At 36.2% G+C, this 18581-nt stretch overlaps 1 protein-coding gene across 4 annotated transcripts in view; it reads left to right on the forward strand.

Annotated features, from left to right (window-relative positions):
* The window catches only part of LOC140142710 (glycerol-3-phosphate dehydrogenase [NAD(+)], cytoplasmic-like), a 32510-nt gene extending 20223 nt beyond the window's left edge, over window positions 1–12287 (forward strand). For 3 of the 4 annotated variants that reach the window (XM_072164707.1, XM_072164709.1, XM_072164710.1), the window contains 5 exons: window positions 8251–8392; window positions 9573–9688; window positions 10304–10534; window positions 11173–11279; window positions 12056–12287. In XM_072164707.1, coding sequence (XP_072020808.1) covers window positions 8251–8392; window positions 9573–9688; window positions 10304–10534; window positions 11173–11279; window positions 12056–12152 — 693 coding nt within the window. In that variant the 3' untranslated portion in view covers window positions 12153–12287. Of the gene's footprint in view, window positions 1–6632; window positions 6693–8250; window positions 8393–9572; window positions 9689–10303; window positions 10535–11172; window positions 11280–12055 lie in introns of all 4 variants that reach the window. The other variant, XM_072164706.1, reaches the window with a different exon arrangement.
* The last annotated feature ends 6294 nt before the right edge of the window (window positions 12288–18581 follow it).

The following is an 18581-nucleotide window of genomic DNA, read 5'->3' on the forward strand; positions in this document are numbered from 1 at the left end:
CTCATAGTTCTATCTAGAAAACTGAATGCGCAATTTTTTTTTCACCTCATTTTTTTTCTATTTATCCAGACAAGTTTAGGGGCAAGCTTGCCAGAAAATTGAGAAAAATAATCCGTTGAGAATTTTATAGTGTCACAAGAACAAAGAAATGGAACTTATTATGTTTGTTCTTTTTTTTGAAAAACAGGAAATGTGAATCAACTTAAGATGTTTTTCTTTTCAATAAACAAAAAAAGAGGAAAAAAGCATAATTATATGTGCATAGTTTTACTATGCGCTTTGAGTCAACATAACATTACCATAAAACAAAACATCTCATAATCGCATATTATTAATGGGGGGAAACCGTCACTCAGAAGACCTGTTACTCAGAAGGCCCACTATATAGAAAAACTGTCAAATTCTGAATAGCGGGCTTGTTTTCATTTAAAATGACCCGCTAACCATCAGAAGACCCACTAATCAGAAAACCTGTTCATCAGAAGGCACGCTACTCAGAAAATATTTTCTGAATAGCGGGTATTTTCTGAGTAGCGGACCTTCCGATTAACAGGCCCTTTGCAGGGTTAGGGTTATGGTTTAGGGTTAGGGTTGGATACAGCCCGCTAGTCAGAAAAAAAAATCTTGAGAAGTGGGACTTTTACACAAAAAGCCCACTATTCAGAAAGTCCGTTATTCAGAAGGCCGACTACTCAGAAAATTCTGACTAGCAGGCCTTCCGAATAATGGGTTTTCTGAATAGCAGGTCTTCTAACTACTGGGTCTTCTGAGTGACGGACTGCACCCATTATTAAAAATATGATATCATACCAAAAAATCATCAACAATGAGAAAAACCAGGGAGATGATGCTTTCGATCAGGTTACGGACCTTTAAAACGTTTTATAGAAGTTAAATAAATTAAAATTTATACATTTGTCAAAGTTTTGTGTTCGCTAGGATATTTAAGAATACATTGTATATGTAACTTATAATTTTGAGCACTTGAATTACATATGATTTTATTCTTGAATGCATGCAAAAGTTGCACAAATAAAAGCAGTTAAGTGCCAAATTATCCAATGCAAGGAACAAAAAGTAATGGAAAGATACATCAGAAATTTTTTCCCAAGTACAGTGGTGGCACCACGGGGGCCATGGGGGGGGCAAATGCTCTCCAGTCAGAACTGTTGCCCCCCAGAAAAAAAGCTAAAATTTCCACTTTTTGCGGTAATTTTGTGCAAAATTTGTTGATTTTGCCCCCCCCCCCTGAAATTCACTTTGCCCCCTAATGCCCCCCTCCGAAAAAAATTCCTGGCGCCGCCACTGCCCAAGTTTGAATTTTCAACATTACAACGGTCACTTCATTGGGCAATATCAATGGACACATACATATCTGGCCTATATGACTGGATCAAATTATTGTATCATGATGTCAGACAATGCATTACCAATTTGATGGTAAGTGGGTGGGGTAGTGGTGTAGCCGGGAGGGGGGGATACCATATCAGTCACGGGTATAACGATGGAAGAGATTATGCCAACGATCACATTCACTGATGATGACCTGGGCATCTAGGTTGTCAACCAAAGGTGAAATGTTAAAGCAAATATAATGAACTATTCCAATTGAAATCCATACACCCCTATGGAAGACATGACCTTAATCTTCCACACAGGGAGTGTGAATTTCAAATGGAGTCACCCATTCAGTGTCGTCTGCTCCAAAATGGGTTATTCCAGTTGAAATCCATACATCCCCTATGAAAGACATGACCTTAATCTTCCACACAGGGAGTGTGAATTTCAAATGGAGTCACCCATTCAGTGTCGTCTGCTCCAAAATGGGTTATTCCAGTTGAAATCCATACACCCCCTATGGAAGACATGACATTAATCTCCCACACAGTACATTTCTACAGGGAGTGTGAATTTCAAATAAACCTGGATGGGTGACTCTATTTGGAATTTACACCCCATGTGTGGGAGATTAAGGTTATGTCTTCCATTGGGGGGTATGGATATCAAAGGGAATGGCCCAATCAGTTTGGCGTCTCTCAGATTACAGGTACAGAGGGTACAGAGTCTACGCTACAGCTTCAAGAATAGTACATTGATGAAGATCAATGTTGTGCAATATAAATTTGCAAAATAAAATTGTGGTTTGAAATCTGATTTTGAAATCTGATCTGAAATAGTATCAGCCTATTAAAGTGCATATTACTTATACTTACTTACTTGCTTACTAACTGACTAACCTTTTGGTGTGAAATATCTTGAAATGCCAGAAAGGTGTAATAAAGGAAATAATGATAACGGAGTGATTTTTTTTGTGCATATCAGAAGGAAAAGTTGATATTTTATGTCCATTTCATTTCTTTTATTTTAAAAAGCCAAACAATGTTACCTGTTGTTGGGCCTATAATATTGAGAGGTGGGGACTTAGGGACCATTCACAAACACTTGTTGGGGGGGCCTGATGCAAACAATTCCATCATGAACATTTTTCAGGCATCCCTTTTCAGATCTCAAAAATTTCAGGGCCCCCTTTTTGACATGAAAATTATGGGTTAACTCCATAGAAAAGCATATAAACTCAATTTTCCATATCAAAAAGTTAGGGTACCCTAAGCATCATTACTCATTTTCTTATTTCATTCCATTAACAACCGCGCGTACCGTCCACTGACATCAACAAAAAATCAAACATTTTCTCAAAACATTTGTATTACTAAAATCACAACTTTGAAATTATTAGTCATATATCACAGTCGATATACCAAAACTAACGTGAGATGTCCTGCAATTTATGATCGCATCGAAAATAATGTAGATGATATTGTTTACTCAAAATAATTTTTATTCACCTCCACCTTTGTATTAAAAATGTTTCGTTTTCTGCCTGAAATCCATGTTTTTCTACGTTTCTATGATTTTCTACGTATTTTGACCATTGATCTCAAAGCGTTATAATGACATGGAACCATTGTATAGCTGGTCGAGGTATCCAATTGAAGCTTGGGATGTTTCCAAGCTTATCATCTAAGAAAGAATCTGATTTGTCAAGTATCTCACTCGCCGGATCGCGTACAGCGAAAAATCTGAAAAAAATTGGTACGAGCAAAAACCCCAAATCACCTCTGCTTGAACTAGGTATATTGGTCTTTGCCGCATTCTGTACACAGTCCGTGCAGTGAGCCGGTTCGTATGTTGAGGTTTCACAAAGGTTAAAGATGGTAATCTGAGACTGCATTGAACTACACACAGAGATAGCGTTTGACCTTGTGATCCCTATAAGCAGTGTTGGAAAGAAGTTATAAGTCGCAGTTTGTAATGGGTCTCTCACAGCTAAAACGTTTTGATATGATGGGAAAATTTGTGGTCAATTTTTTCAGGCCCCCCCCCTTAGGAGGGTCAAAACTTTTAAGGGCTCCCCATTTTGCATCAGGCCCCCTAACTAGTGTTTGTGAACGGTCCCTTGTGGGTCATTGATCAGTTGCATTAATTTGTACAGTAATTAAACAAATTTATTGCAGAAGTGCACATCAAGGTGGAGGTTAGCTTTGCTCCAAAGCCAACCTATTTTCCATCCAATTGAAAGAAAAAATGAAAAACCATGCCGTATGCCCTCTGACACTAATAGTAGAGATCACCTGGCGGCTCGGTGAGTGGACTCTCGCGGTTGGTGGGTTTTGTAGACCAATATCTTAGGCAGACAGTGATCTTTACTGCATAGTGGTCCTACTGCATAGTCCTACTTACTTGTTGGTGACTTATGTAGCTTGCCTATAGTGAAGCTTGCCTTCGGCAAGCTCTGTACATGTACTGCTGGGAGTGGTATTAATTTTTTACAGAATGGTCTAAACCAGGCGGGGATTGGCCTATATACATTTTCTTTAAAAATACCAGTCACTTGCTTGGGTTTATTTTACTTGGGGATCACTGGATCTTCTAAGGTACTGCGAGGGCTCTGATCAAGAGCTAGGTGGAGGTATATTTGTGGCTGACACGTTGTGTCATATGAACCACAAAATGTGTAAATATGTATTGGGTTGGTCAAATATGAACCCATGAATGATTCTCAACAAGTGTACATATTTATACACTCCAAAGGGGGTACTACAGCCATTGCATCTTTTTTTGCATTTTGTGAAGAAATGAGAAAAATGTACCTCTAAAAGCATGTAAGCTATATATTGATACCGGTGTCACCAATAGAACGAGAAGATTTGCCCCTTCATTTTGCATGCATACCACTTTGTCTAATTTGTTCTCATTTCTTCGCAAAATGCAAAAAAAATGCAAAAAAAAAATGCAATGGGTGTAGTACCCCCTTAACTTCAGTTTGACAAATTGCTAATCTATCTCAGCAACAGTAGATTTTATATACAGAATTAAAATAAATCAAAATATTTGCAATGTATATTTTACTATATATAGTGAAAGTGTGTGGTACTGTACTTGCAAATATATAACATCCAGAGGGTATGAGGGGTACAGTGGTAAGAAAACAAATCCCTGTTCTATGTGTGAACAGACTTCCCAGATAGGGTCGGTCACTTCAGATTTTATTGTTTTTAAATTTTACTCGAGCAGTATTACTTTGGCCAAAAAATTGCTGTTTTTACCTGCATACAGTTAAAAGAAATGCAAAATCTGGGTCGGTTGGGCCCATGGATTTTCTTTATGTTGCCTAGATGCCAAAATGTAAATCCTATAATTGGATATGGTATGATTAAAAAGGCGACTGTACGTGGTGCAAGTGACTGCAGCAGCTTGCATGTACATGTGCAGCAGGTTTCTACATGTACCTGTGAGATCTGAGATCGGTGTCAACAATTTTTTCCCCTGCAGCTATATAATTGAAAGGTTCAATTTCAACACACATTAATGCAGTGACAGTTCACAGTTTCAATTTATCTAGATGTAGGGTACATCTAAGGTAGCTCTGTAGAATGATTGGAAAAGGCACCCCTAAAAGGAAGTGTACGACAATCACAACATTATGTCTCATATGTTAGAAAAATAATTATCAAGCACGAATCACATGGTTTTATTTAACAAACTCATATTGACCATAAAAACGAATAAAAACAGCCTGCTCTCAACACGCAATATTCAAAATTCCCCCACCGAAATTGTCTAGAGCAATGACGTCCCAATAATACAATGAAGGCTTATGACAAATGAGCACAAATAATCATAACACACAAACCAAATTAAAAAAATTGAGTCCCTCATTTAAAAAACCCAAAACAACAACAAAACAACAACAACAAAAACCAACATCCATATAAGCTGGTGTTTGACTCATCAATTCCAATTAGTGTAACCTTTTGTTTATAAATTGATTTACATTTTTTTCTATTTTAAAAGAAACAAACCAAAAGAGTGATGGCGTCCTATAAATAAACGAAAGTCCTTTTGTTAGGGGGACAGGATCAAAAAGTCCAATATTTGTAAATAAACTAGTTAAAACTGCCTTTAAAGTTGACCTTTCGGGTTGGAATTGTCAGCATTTACAAATGTACATAGGGATTGAGGGGTGGGTTCAGTCTCTTAACAAAAACTCTTGTTTACAGGACGTCATAAAACGTTTGATTTGTTCGTTTCACATCTCTTGAATATAGTGTCAAGATGTACCGGTACATGGTCCATTCATGCATCTTGCCTCCTCCCCTCTACCCCAACTCCATCAAGTGTCCATTATCAGTTTCTTCAGTTTGGCAACCCATCCCACTCTGGCAACCCATCCCACTCTGGCAACCCATCCCACTCTGGCAACCATCCCATTCCTTAAACATCATATGTAGTTAAACTGGTTCATGTATACAATGTATGTATGAGAGTTGTAATGTGCATATTAATTATGGGAAACCCCTAACCCCAAACCTAACCCTTTCCCTAAACTAGCCCTAATCCTAACCTTATTGTACCATCATTTTAGTGGTAAATCAATCAGAACATTGCAAGAACAGGTGTAAGAAATTATATAGAATTTACGACAGATTTCTCAATATTCTCTATTCATTTAACTTGAATGCACAAAGAGCTGATATGCATGCATGTACAACCTGTTACCATTGATGAGTGCTGTGAACAATTTGATTGCAGTGTACTAATTTTGGTGTGTTCTTATATAACAGGTAGTTGTTCGAAGCTGCTTCTAGAGTGTGGCTCAGTCGGTTCTGGTGTATGAGGACCAGGGTTGGATTCCCGCAGGTGGAAAACTTGCTGGAATATTGATTTAGGAAAAAAGTCTGAATTTAATTGGCAATATTTGTAGATTAAAATAAATTCAGACTTTTGTTCTCCCCATGGTGCATTTAGAGTTGGGTATATGAATTAAGACAGAAACGTCCTTCAGAGGAGACGTTCAGCAGTGGGCTTGTGTACAGGAGAGCCATATTTGTACAGCAGTGCACAGTCAGTTACGAGAAGAGTAGGGTGTTAATCCCTGACAGTTGCAACTGCTGTGGTGTTCACATAGACCACAATGGAAATTAGCTCTTGGGTTATCCAGGGCTGTCAAACCTGAACAAATCACATCAAAGCTTTACTCTACATTCATACATGATACATTTCATGCGTGAGAGTGGTTTATCCAAATGTCGCTCCTCTTGATCATTCACTATTTGTTTATATTGCCATAGTCATTGGCACCACCAGGAGAGTGTTCTACAACCCTCCTCAATCCAAAACACAGTAACGAGGTAAGGCTAAATAACAAAATAATCATGTTTAGCATCCAGGCTTTTTGAATGAGGCCCTTTTATTTTTACAAATGCGTAATAACCCATCATTTTGTTATCAGTTGTAGCAGGAAACTCTTGTAAATTCTTTTATTTCATGGTTTCTGATTAACACAAACTTGCTTTAAATGCTTAATGGACAGCAAATTTATACCCCTACTCGCTCTCCTATTTTATTGCATATGTGTAGTATTAAACTGATTAGTCTTTGCTATTGGCTGCTTTTAATCTTTTGATTGTGCCATCAGGCCCTGAAGTCTTAGTTAAAAAAAAAAGCATTATCAAGTTTTGCTTGGAAGTTAAAATAATGAAAAAAAACCCAAAAAAAACCACCGGAAACGCTAAACATGCTTACTATTTTATTTTGCCTAAGTTTCCATTTGCAGTGGAAGTGGATGTGATCAGTTTTAAGCTCAAAGGGGCTACAAACTAAATAAACGTTCGTCATGTAAAAAGAAGGACAGTTTGTATTGTCTAGAATGCTTGGTTACTAGAGTAATATAACATAATGGTCAAACCACTAGCAAAGCATTTTAGAGAGTACAAACTATACCTTATTTGACTCACGTTAACATGATCAATCAATTTGAAAACCAGCATTTTGACGTTTTGAAATATACTGCATCCACTTCCACTGCGCTGGGACTAAAACTAACCTTGTTATAATTCTGTTTAGGCCAGTAGTGATGTATAATAGTGATTTTTTGGTCACTTTCATAAAATTTGGCCAGTACATTTGTATTAAATATTATCAGGCTTTTCAAAATTACAGTCTCCAAGCTCCAAATGCCCTAATTAGTGGCATATGTTGCCAATTGTTTTACATATAATATATATGCACTATCCTTCTTGTTCTTTTCAGTATGTGATAGACATTGCATCTTTGTGAAGCCAATTTTGCATACTAGTGTCGCATAGTGACCAGGATACTGAATCAATATGACATATATAAAATCAAATTTATATTGCCAAATCCTGGTGTTACATAGGATTTATGCACACACATAATGACTGAGAGTTGATATACATATTTTGTACAAAATGTATTTAGAAACTATTTTTTGTTGTTTTCACAAACTAACAGATAATTTTACAGTTATTTTCCTCCCATGAGGTTATTTCGTTATCAAAAATAAGTACAATGAGATTATTCAATCCAAAAAACGCACATTACTGATTCACCAAGCAATGGGCTATTCCAGTTGAAATCCACACATTTCACTCCCTATGGAAGACATGACCTTAATCTTTCACACAGGGAGTATAAATTTCAAATAGGGTTACCTGAATGGGCGATTCCATTTGAAATGCACACCCCCTGTGTGGGAGATTAAGGTCATCATGTCTTTATAGGGGGTGTATGGATTTCAACTGGATTAGCCCAGTTTTACCAAGTTTACAAATTAGCAATAATTTGTGGAAGAATCAATTGGTACATGTACATGTATGATATACCAATTCATTTCAAAATTTACATTTTAAATTTTGATAACCAAATTGTGTTTTGATTTTGTTACAGGGTATACAAATCAAGAAAGACAAAGGTCTTCAACTCATTTCTGAAGTCATCAACTTATCGTTAAAAATTGAATGTCATGTTTTGATGGGAGCTAACCTGGCACCAGAAGTAGCCCTTGAAAAATTCTGTGAGACTACAATAGGTAAGGGAACAAACAAACAAACAAACAAACAAAGAAAAGTACATTGAACTATAGCATTGTCTGAATATCGTGCATTGTTTTTTGACGTGGGTATTAGAGGCAAATCTTTAGTGAGAAAAATGTTATTATTTTTGCAAAATACAACACACTTCCAGTCAAGGCATTAGCCAGAGAGGTTTTTAGGGTGTTCAAAATGGTCAAAAATACAGAATTTTAGGGTGTCCAAATTGAAAACAGGGCATCCAAATGACACCTGGACACCCTTCTGGCTAATGCCTTGCTTCCAGTTTTCATCCTGGTTCAAGTTCTATGTTTTATTTGAATCCACAATGGCAAAGGCCATGTAGCTTTTGCAGTTATTTTGCTAAATATTTCTTTAGATGAACATTCTACTAATTTGGCAATGAACTGAATGGAAGTTGAAGTGTACAGTTGGGTTTGTCCATGTTATTTTGAACATTCAGCAAATGCCAGTTTAAACTTTATGATATGGCATGGACATTTCTGCATTTTTACATGGGAAAAACATGGTAGGGATTTTATTAGACAGGTGAGTATTATAAACAGTAGAATATGCATGTCATGTTTTGATTTTAATGGGAACCAAATTTCCACTAGATTAGCTGCTGAAAAATATTGTGGGACAATAATAATGTGGAACAAACAAATCAACAAAAACACGAAGAAAATTATGATTCATATTTGCGCACATGATGAGAGCTTTCGGAATGTAACACTATCACTTGATGGTTGATGGACTGGTAAATGATACTTATAAAGTGAGTGAACAACTAATAGTTTTAGATTTTGAAACCTTGTATAAAAGCAGATTTTGGAGTAATAGTTTAATTTTCATGACTTCACTAAAGCAGCGAATCCTGGAGACACCAACATATCAAACAAAATCATCATTAAACCATTGCCATGTTCTGTCATGGGACATTTGGATGGGTAGGGTTAGTGGCGAGTAAGATTCTTATAATCTATACATAGCATTCCTTTTTGTAGAATGTGAAACAATAGCTGCAACTTGTTATGAAAGATATTTTAGTTGCATTCTATCAGAAAAAAATAATTACTTTAAACTTTTTATGTGATAACAAATAAATAGAGATGCAATGATCAGAACCTTTTCGATTCTAATTTCTTTTATTTCCTGATATGGATTAATTTCTTGCAGGTTGCAGAGGTAGTAAAGAGCATGGCAGACTTCTGAAGGACCTATTTGAAGCACAGTACTTCCGTATTGTAGTAGTAGAAGATGCAACAGCAGTGGAGCTTTGTGGAGCACTTAAGGTGAGTCTGGTAACTTTTACAGGACGTATGTTCAAGGAAAACAAGTAGTTCGTACACTTTTTTTCAAATGAATACTGTATCACAACTCTGCAGTCAAATTTTCAGTACACAAATCTGCCATGTAAGTAGACACTCCCCTGTGGGTCGTTATGCTACACTTCCCCTACATGTACCTTATCAATCGATGTTGAGGATTTTTTCAGACATGGCTTTGCTTAATATTGCATTGGGGGAGGGGGAGCAATTTTTTATTAATTTATTTGGTTATCCGTCGGTCAATCAGTTCGTCCGTTGAGCTTGTGAGCGTGATTTCCCCGGTAAAGGATATTATAGTGCTGTCACTGGAGGGGTTGCAATTGGCGGTCTTCAAATTCAATATTTGCCTATTAGGTAGCTCATTTGCATAACTCATGAGCATGTTTTCTCGGAACTGGTAAGGCGTATGGTAGCAAAATTTGGTGGAATGAAACATATGGAACTCCTCACCAATTGAAATTTTCAAAGGTGTTTCTACAAATGGGCCCCTCCTCTTACTCACTATTGACTTCTATCATGGCTCTCTTTTACCGCAGGTGAAATTGCCAACTAATTTCAATCCATTCTTGTTTTTCTCAGAATATAGTAGCTGTTGGTGCCGGCATCATTGATGGTCTTGGATTAGGAGACAACACAAAGGCAGCCATCATTCGGCTGGGTCTGATGGAGATGGTAGCCTTTGCTAAGATGTTCTTTGAAAATATTCAGACGGCAACATTCTTGGAAAGCTGCGGAGTGGCTGATCTCATCACAACCTGCTATGGCGGTAGAAATAGGAGGGTTGCTGAAGCTTTTGTTAGAACAAAGAAGGTGAGTGAGGCCAGTATCATATGTGATCAGCTCCAGCAAAACCCGGAACAATTAGTCGCCAGACATGTTTTTGAGTTTATAATAGGACTTTAAAGATGACATTTCCATTTTTAAAAAAATCAAAATTTGAAATTCTTAATTTCATGGTATTTGACTGTGAGACTAAGTGGACTTTCAAATCCTTGAAAGTACTTTTTAAAAAAAGGTTTATTTTGTGATAAATAAATAACAGTTAAACTAAACTATGATAATCCCTATTCAATCCCGTGTAAGGCAGGAAACTAATTGGCCCATTACTCAATTTGGCAAAAATATCAAGGTATCATTTACAAAATTATCCATCTTGAAAAGTATTGATGTTATTTCTATAATTTTGGTATCATTTTAAAGCTTATTGTGTAGTGCTTACATTTGTATTCAAATCATGAAATGTCAAATATGCGACTTGTTCCTGGTTTTGTCAAAGTGGGTCATATATGATTACCAGATACAGGGGCATACAGGGACTACTGGAAAATTTCTGAATCTTTGCTTGACTTTACCTTGACAAAAGCATGTAAAATTTGCAAAAAAAAACCACCTTTAGTTTTTACTCCCATCAATTTTTCTTTTTCTTTTTTTTCTTTTTTCTTTAATAGTCAATTGAGGAGTTAGAAAAAGAAATGCTGAATGGACAGAAGCTGCAAGGTCCCCAGACAGCATATGAGGTGAATGTGATGCTTAAGTCAAAGGATATGGAAAACAGGTAGGTGTGATGAAGCCAACGAGATGATTTTGTTGCATTGGCAAGTTTGCATATGATGTGTTGAAGCCATCGAGGTTTGTATATGAGAGTTCAGACTCTAGAAATGTTCAGACTTGGAACACGACCGACGCAAGAATGCACAAATTGCACCCCAATAGAGGTTGTGCATATGACGGACATGGCGGACTACTCAAATGCATTCAACAAAAGCATGATTGCAATCTACTGCGACAGTTCATAACAAATACACTATGATCAAATAGGTTGATGACAACATTTGATTGAATGGACTGCACTGAGCCATGATTACGGTGAAGGACACCAGTTCAAATCCTTTGTTTGGAGCCAATCAATAATTTCATGCACAACCGCTATAAAGCAAATGTCATGGGGCTAACTTATTGTAGAACATACCTTATTTGCTAGAGATCATTTAGAGAAAGTTGGAACATGACTTCGGGTTAATGGATGGGGTCATGTTCTATGGGCAGACTATAGCTTGACATTCTCATAGACAAAATATTTACCACTCATTTTTGTGCCTGGTTTACCCATACAAAACTTGTGGAGCTTATCCTTGCTGCAACGGTTCATCAAGCTATAGGCTGATTATGGTACCGTTTATATACCTGCAACCCTGATTGATGTCATTTGTATAGATTATTCTGTGGTATGTTTTATGTGGCCTTGGTGGTCAGCAACTTTGTGCGTAAAAGTGTGCAAGTTGTATATAAATGCACTACTAATCCAGGGTGTATTTTCTTTCTTGTTTACAGATTTCCACTTTTCACAGCAATTCACAAAATCTGCTACTTGAACTTTCCACCAGAGGATATGATTAGCTGTTTGCATGATCACCCAGAACACATGTAATTATAAGGTGAAGCTAGAAATATTCTCCCTTAATTGGATTGTATCATTTCTATAAATTTAAATTTTCTGCGTAAAAGGCACTGTCAGTGATTCATTTAGTCAGGTTTTTGGAAAGACTAGAATTGCACTGCAAATGATAAGGGTAAAAGGTCACATATTATAGTCAATATTGGAGGAGTCTGTCTGCGCCACAGAATTAGAGAATTAGAACCAGGAATCAACTGTCATCTTGATACAGGCATGGAGCAAAAATTGGGGGTATATTTGGTTTCCCTCGGAATGTGCTCGTGGCAATCATTGTCATGCAAGCGCGACATAGATGATAGGCAGATTTGAGAGATACACTTGATTGTTTTCGTCTCCGCGCACCGTCGACATGGACCCGAATACCCCCAATTTTCTCCCCATAGCTGACGGCGCTAATGTGCATGGCGGTGCAGAGAGTCTGTGTTCTCCTTCTCTAATTCTGTGGTCCGCATGGACGCTTGTATGCAATTGAATGGAGCTTCATCATCACTGCTGTTTTCTTCCTTTTGGCGGCCATTTTGTTCTCATATGAAGAAAACCCTAAAATATTCCTTTGTGGGGATCACTGATAGCGCCTTTAAAGGAAGGTGACCCGATATATTTGAAAAATGACATTCTTTAAAACTTTTGAATAACATAAAATGACGTCCCTTTCAAGAATTCATGCAAAAAAGAACACATAAATGTTTCTTTTATATGTAGATATTCGTTATGGAGTTCCTGACATTTGTGACGTGTCATGTCAAAAGGAGACACTTTTGGGCAGGTTATCAATTTAGAGGTTTTTACCTATCTTAAATATAGAGATATTTTGCTCCACAACACCGTTTTCCCCAATGAAATCGGACATTCCTAAGCGAAGATATTGAGTTCGTAAGTTATGGTATTATAAAACTGGAAATTGAGATATCAGCCTTTAAAAATATTTTTGACAATGTTGAGAAGTAGGAATAACCTTGAAAAATGTCTCAAAAAATACAAGATGCGGTTATATTCCGGTCTGAAACTATCAGACAATATTTTAAACTAAAATAACATCAGAAATTCGTAACAAACGAAGATTGTGCAAAAATCACCTGCGGGTAGATTTTTGTCTATTTCTCCATTTACGATCCTGCCCAAAAGTGTCTCCTTTTGACATGACACGTCACATTTATACAATGTGATGCTGGTAGTCTATACAGTGTTTTTATTAATGATAATCATCATGATCTTGTAATATATTGAATATATATCAAATGAATGGCCCTATTTTTCTCAATAACATACTGTAAAGTTTCAAACCAGTGTATTTCCGAAGATATCATCAAAAAAATTTTCCCAAATGTGGTATACCACAGTCAAGACTAATTCAACAGTCTTTTGATGATTTTTTTGGAATTATACCGATGGGAGCACGGTGGCCGAGCGGAACGGGCCCCGACTCATAATCGGAAGGTTGCGGGTTCGAGCCCTGGCGACGCCATCGTGTTGTACCCTTGAGTAAGGCACTTTATCTTGATTACTCCACTCCACCCAGGTGTATAAATGGGTACCGGCATTCTTAAATGCTGGGATGGTAACAGACTCGCTGTGGAGGAGGTGTAGCGATGCCCCTATAGCAACATTACATGGAGGAGTCTGGCCCAATCGCCAGTGAAAGAGAGATGGGCACTCCGATCACTGTTTATATAGGATCGTCTCCTTTACCTTATACCGATTTGGAATACCTAATTTCAATACGTTAATGAGAAAAATATGAGCTTTCACCTGATAGTGATACCAAAATCTGCATTTTGATGTGGTAAAGTGGGGATGAGGCTGTCAATCGGGTCACCTAACTTTAAATTCATTAAGAAAAAATAACGGGTATATGTATTAATTAGTTTATAGTGCTGTTGATGTGTATAAATTTTTTTGATTTTTGATTAAATGTTAAAGTTTTGGAGACTAGTGTGTACAAGAATTTCTACAAGGATTAAGGCATTTTAGTTGAGTACAAAGAAAATCCCTATACTACACGTCAACAGCACTGGTGGTAATGTGGCATTACAATTACGTTATAAGTTAATTGGTGTAAAATTATGTTGAACCTACACCAGGTTTAGACAGATAAATGAAAAAATCAGTACACTTGGTCTAAGACCCGTCCCACACTCTGCTGGAATCATTGCTTTTATGTTTAAAAATATTAAACTATTAAATTAAACAATTAAAATTGTTTAACTTGACACTGAAATACCCAATATAACTTTTTAAGTACATGAGCCATCCGAACCATGTGAAAATGCTGCACAACTAGTACTGGTCAAACTTACATTTAAGCCTCTGGTACTGGCCATATAAGAGTAATTGTTATCTTTACATATAGGGCAAAATAATCTTTTCCTGGGTTTCCTGACAAGGTTGTTCATTTTTATATGCTGATGAAGAAGTAACATTATCATGTCCAGTTTGTGTAGATCATGCTATATTGAAAATAAAATGATCAGCATGGAAATAACCTGTACTTGTAATCCGTTCCTTCTACTATTGATACTGATTTGCAGTGGCGTAGCCAGGATTTTGGAACCGGAGGGGCACAACTTAAATGTACCGACGGAAAGATTTTTTGCCGACGGAAGTTGTGATTTGTTGACCCAAATTTTTTTTGCATGGTTTGAAAAACTGAAGAGCAAAAAAAAAAAAAAAAAGGATAATAGGCGATACCAACAGAAAAACACAAACTTTTTATGTATAATTCACAATTTTTTCATCATTTTTGTATAATTCTCCCCTTTTTTCTGTCAATATGGGTTAAAAATAGTCTATTGTTAACCCCACCATGACGCCGCCCAACCTTACTGGCTACGCCACTGCTGATTTGTTTTATAGAACAAACAATTTATATGATTATTTATTTACAGAACAAGAAATAAACTGTAACTTTTTAGTTTTAAAATATTTGTAGTATCAGAAATCTAGCAAAAACAGTATGATCACATGTCGTCCACTTGCTGCTATCACTTGAAGTGATGGTTTTAGAATTTCAGACGTCTTCAGCCAGTAATTGTATAATTAAGGAAGAACATTGTAGGTCATCTTGTAATGTCACCAGCAAAACTCATCTTCAGGTATAGTAGTGGTAAATAATTGTACATGTGAAATTACGCTACAATGTCGGTAGAAATGAAACAAGCTTTATCAATAATTATGTTTGCAAATGAAGCTGATTGTGCATTTTAGTCAGCTGAAGTGTCAATTATTAGAATGTTTACAAACTAATTAGCTCACCTTTACATGATTTTTGAGCAGTTTTGTTACACAAACTTCACAATATGTGACATGATCAAGTACATGTGGTCCAAAATCCCAATAAAATTGAACTTTTGGGTACAAAGTTATGATGGAATTCTACTACTTAAAAATCAAAGGAAAAATGCATCACCTATTTTTATCACTAACTCAATATCAATATTTGCAACATTTGGGCTATTCCATTTAAAATCCACACTGTCTCTGGAAGATCTTGAAAATATCATCTACAGGGGGAGTTTGAATTGTACACGGAATGAACACATTAGGAACTCTATTTAAAACTTACCCTCCGTCAGTGGAAGATTCAGGTTGGATCTTTCTCAGAGGCTGCTTTTAAAATGTGACGTTCATTCCATTTGAAATTCTTACTCCCCCTGTAGAAGATATTTAAAAAATCGTCCACAGGTGTAGTGGAATAGCCCTTTAGACCCATTGCTCTTGGTCGTGTCACATTAGAAAATATTGTAGTCATCTTTTATAACTTTCATACTCTTTTATGTTATCATCATTTGCATCAAATTTATATATAATTTTGAAAAATTGGCAAGTGAAAATTAAACATTCATTCAGCTATTCCAATTAAAATCCACACTACCCCTGTGGAACATTTTGGAAATATCTACCACAGGTGGGGTATGTTTTTCAAATGTAATTGGTCAGGGTTGATAAATTTGAAACCCATACTCCACTGTATTATGGCTTTACCAATATCATCCACAACTGGAGTGAGTATTTCAAATGGAAGTTACTCAATTGTCTTTCTATTCGAAACTCATACTGCCACTGTACTTTAGCTAAATCTTCCACAGGGGGAGTGTGGATTTTAAATGGGATAGACCCCTTTGGAGAACCTTTAATTGTATTAGGTGCTCCATGAGGACAGGTGAAGAACCCTTGTAGTAGGCCTACCCTTTTTTGTTTATAAATTTTGCGATGTGGCATTATATTTCTTGCCCACGGAATACAACTTTTTTGCAGCCATGCAATTTTGGGATTTGTAAGATTTGTTTAAATTTCATTTGCCAAAAATATATGGGATGTTATATCTAGGAGGCTTATTTCCAGTACTGTAGATGTGTGAGTAATAAGAATGCAATAATAAAAAAAATGCACTTTTGTACAGAAAGTGATTATTTCTTTTAATTTATTGATTCAAAATAATTAGAAGTATTCATATTTGTATTTCTAATTGTTGTTTGTTTATGAAGTTGTAATACAGCACAACAAAAGTATTGTTACACTTGCAAACAAATGCTTTGTTTATGAAATAAAGATGTGATTATAAAAATCTTTTGTATATCAGAATTATTCTGCATAATTCTATAGCTAATTTTAGTGCTAGTTGGATTGGGTGCAGGCTCAATTTTTTGTTGGCACCCATTTTTAAGGCCACTGGCCAAAGACAAAGAAGGGCACCAAAGCAACCAACAAGTGATAAAGAATGCCTTGAAGTTGACAAAGATCTGGGGCACCAAGGCCAGAACTAAAAAAGGGCAGATGATGACCTTAGTGGCTCCTTGAAATTGGAGCCCTGGTTGGGTATTTGGCTATATTGGGCTATTCCATTTAAGATTCACACTCCCCCATGTGGAAGATTTTGGAAATATCTTCCACAGGGGAGAATGGATTTCAAATAGAATGAACACATTCGGCAGCTCCATTTGTATTTCATACACCCTCTGAGAGAGATTCAACCTGAATCATCCAAAGAGGGAGATTGAGTTTCAAATGGAGCACTGTGTACTAATGTGTTCATTCCTTTGAAACTCAATACTACCCTTGTGGAAGATATTTTCAAAATCTTCCACAGGGGTAGTGTGGATTTTAAATTGAATACTAGTAGTCCATTGGCATTTATCGATTACTATACTATTTGATTATGCCATTATCCATTGTGATCATTTTTGTTGAACAGTATACTCGGGCTCAAACGCAAAATACTGCATTAAGGTGACGAGCTGCGTATAGTGTCCAGCATACACTCAGTATTTTTTGTCACATCAAAGAAGTAAACAAATATGATAAAAACAAAACAAAGATTGTTTTTCAAATAGCATCATGTTTTTTGTTTCTTTTGTATTTTATAGGATAAAAACAATACAGTAGTGTTTTAAACTATAATGTGGTCAAAACTGAGGTGCAAATATAATATAAAACGGAGGAGAAAATATACTACAATACCGTATATACATGTATTTTAGGTCTAACAATGCATGAATGTGTGTTTAGCACATGTTGTTTCTTCAGACCCACTATCAAGTGACGTCACAGGAAAAATTACCACACAAGCGTCATCATCATTTTTCATCCAGATATTTGGCTCTTCCAGTTGACATCCCCTATGGAAGATATTGACCTTAATCTTCCACACAGGGAGTGTGATTTTCAAATGGGGTTGCCTGAACGGCAGACTCCATTTGAAATATACAATTCTTGTGTGGGAAATTAAGGTCATGTCTTCCACAGGGGTTGTGGATTTCAACTGGAATAGCTAATTTCTGATAAAGACAGTAAATGTACAAAAATGACAAACGTAAAATGATGCCAGTTTGTAGATCAAGATTGTCACCAAAACCAACCACAAAAATGAAACTAAAGTTTGCTTAAATTGGGCAAATTGGTTGATTAACATTGATATTATTGGTTGAAAACATCAACATAATAATTATGTGTATATGTACATGATGCAAGTAAATGTTTTTGTTACATAGCAATAACAATAATTAATATCAATGGGAGCTAGTTTGCATTTTGGTATAATTATATATGTTAATCATAGAATGCAAAATCTGTTGTTGACAAATGCTTATTAAAATATTACAACACTTGTGTGTTCTTGTAACACTATATATTACCTTGTAGGTTTTTTTTATTTGAACAATTGTATTCATTAGCCATAATTAAATGTGTTGGGGATGTAAGTTTTCAGGCTTTTGTTTGAATTGAGGCTTTTTTTAAGGTCATTTTCACACTGTTTTTCAGGCTTTTTTAGGCTTGTCAAAAGTGGACTTTCATCCCTGAATAGTGTCCACTTCAATTGTAGCCATAACATTGTTGCATTTGTCATTATTTTCTCAGTGGAATCGGACAGTATTAAAAAAATGTATATTGATAGAAATTTACAGA

This window comes from Amphiura filiformis, chromosome 20 (assembly GCF_039555335.1).
Source record: "Amphiura filiformis chromosome 20, Afil_fr2py, whole genome shotgun sequence".
NCBI classification, from domain to species: domain Eukaryota; kingdom Metazoa; phylum Echinodermata; class Ophiuroidea; order Amphilepidida; family Amphiuridae; genus Amphiura; species Amphiura filiformis.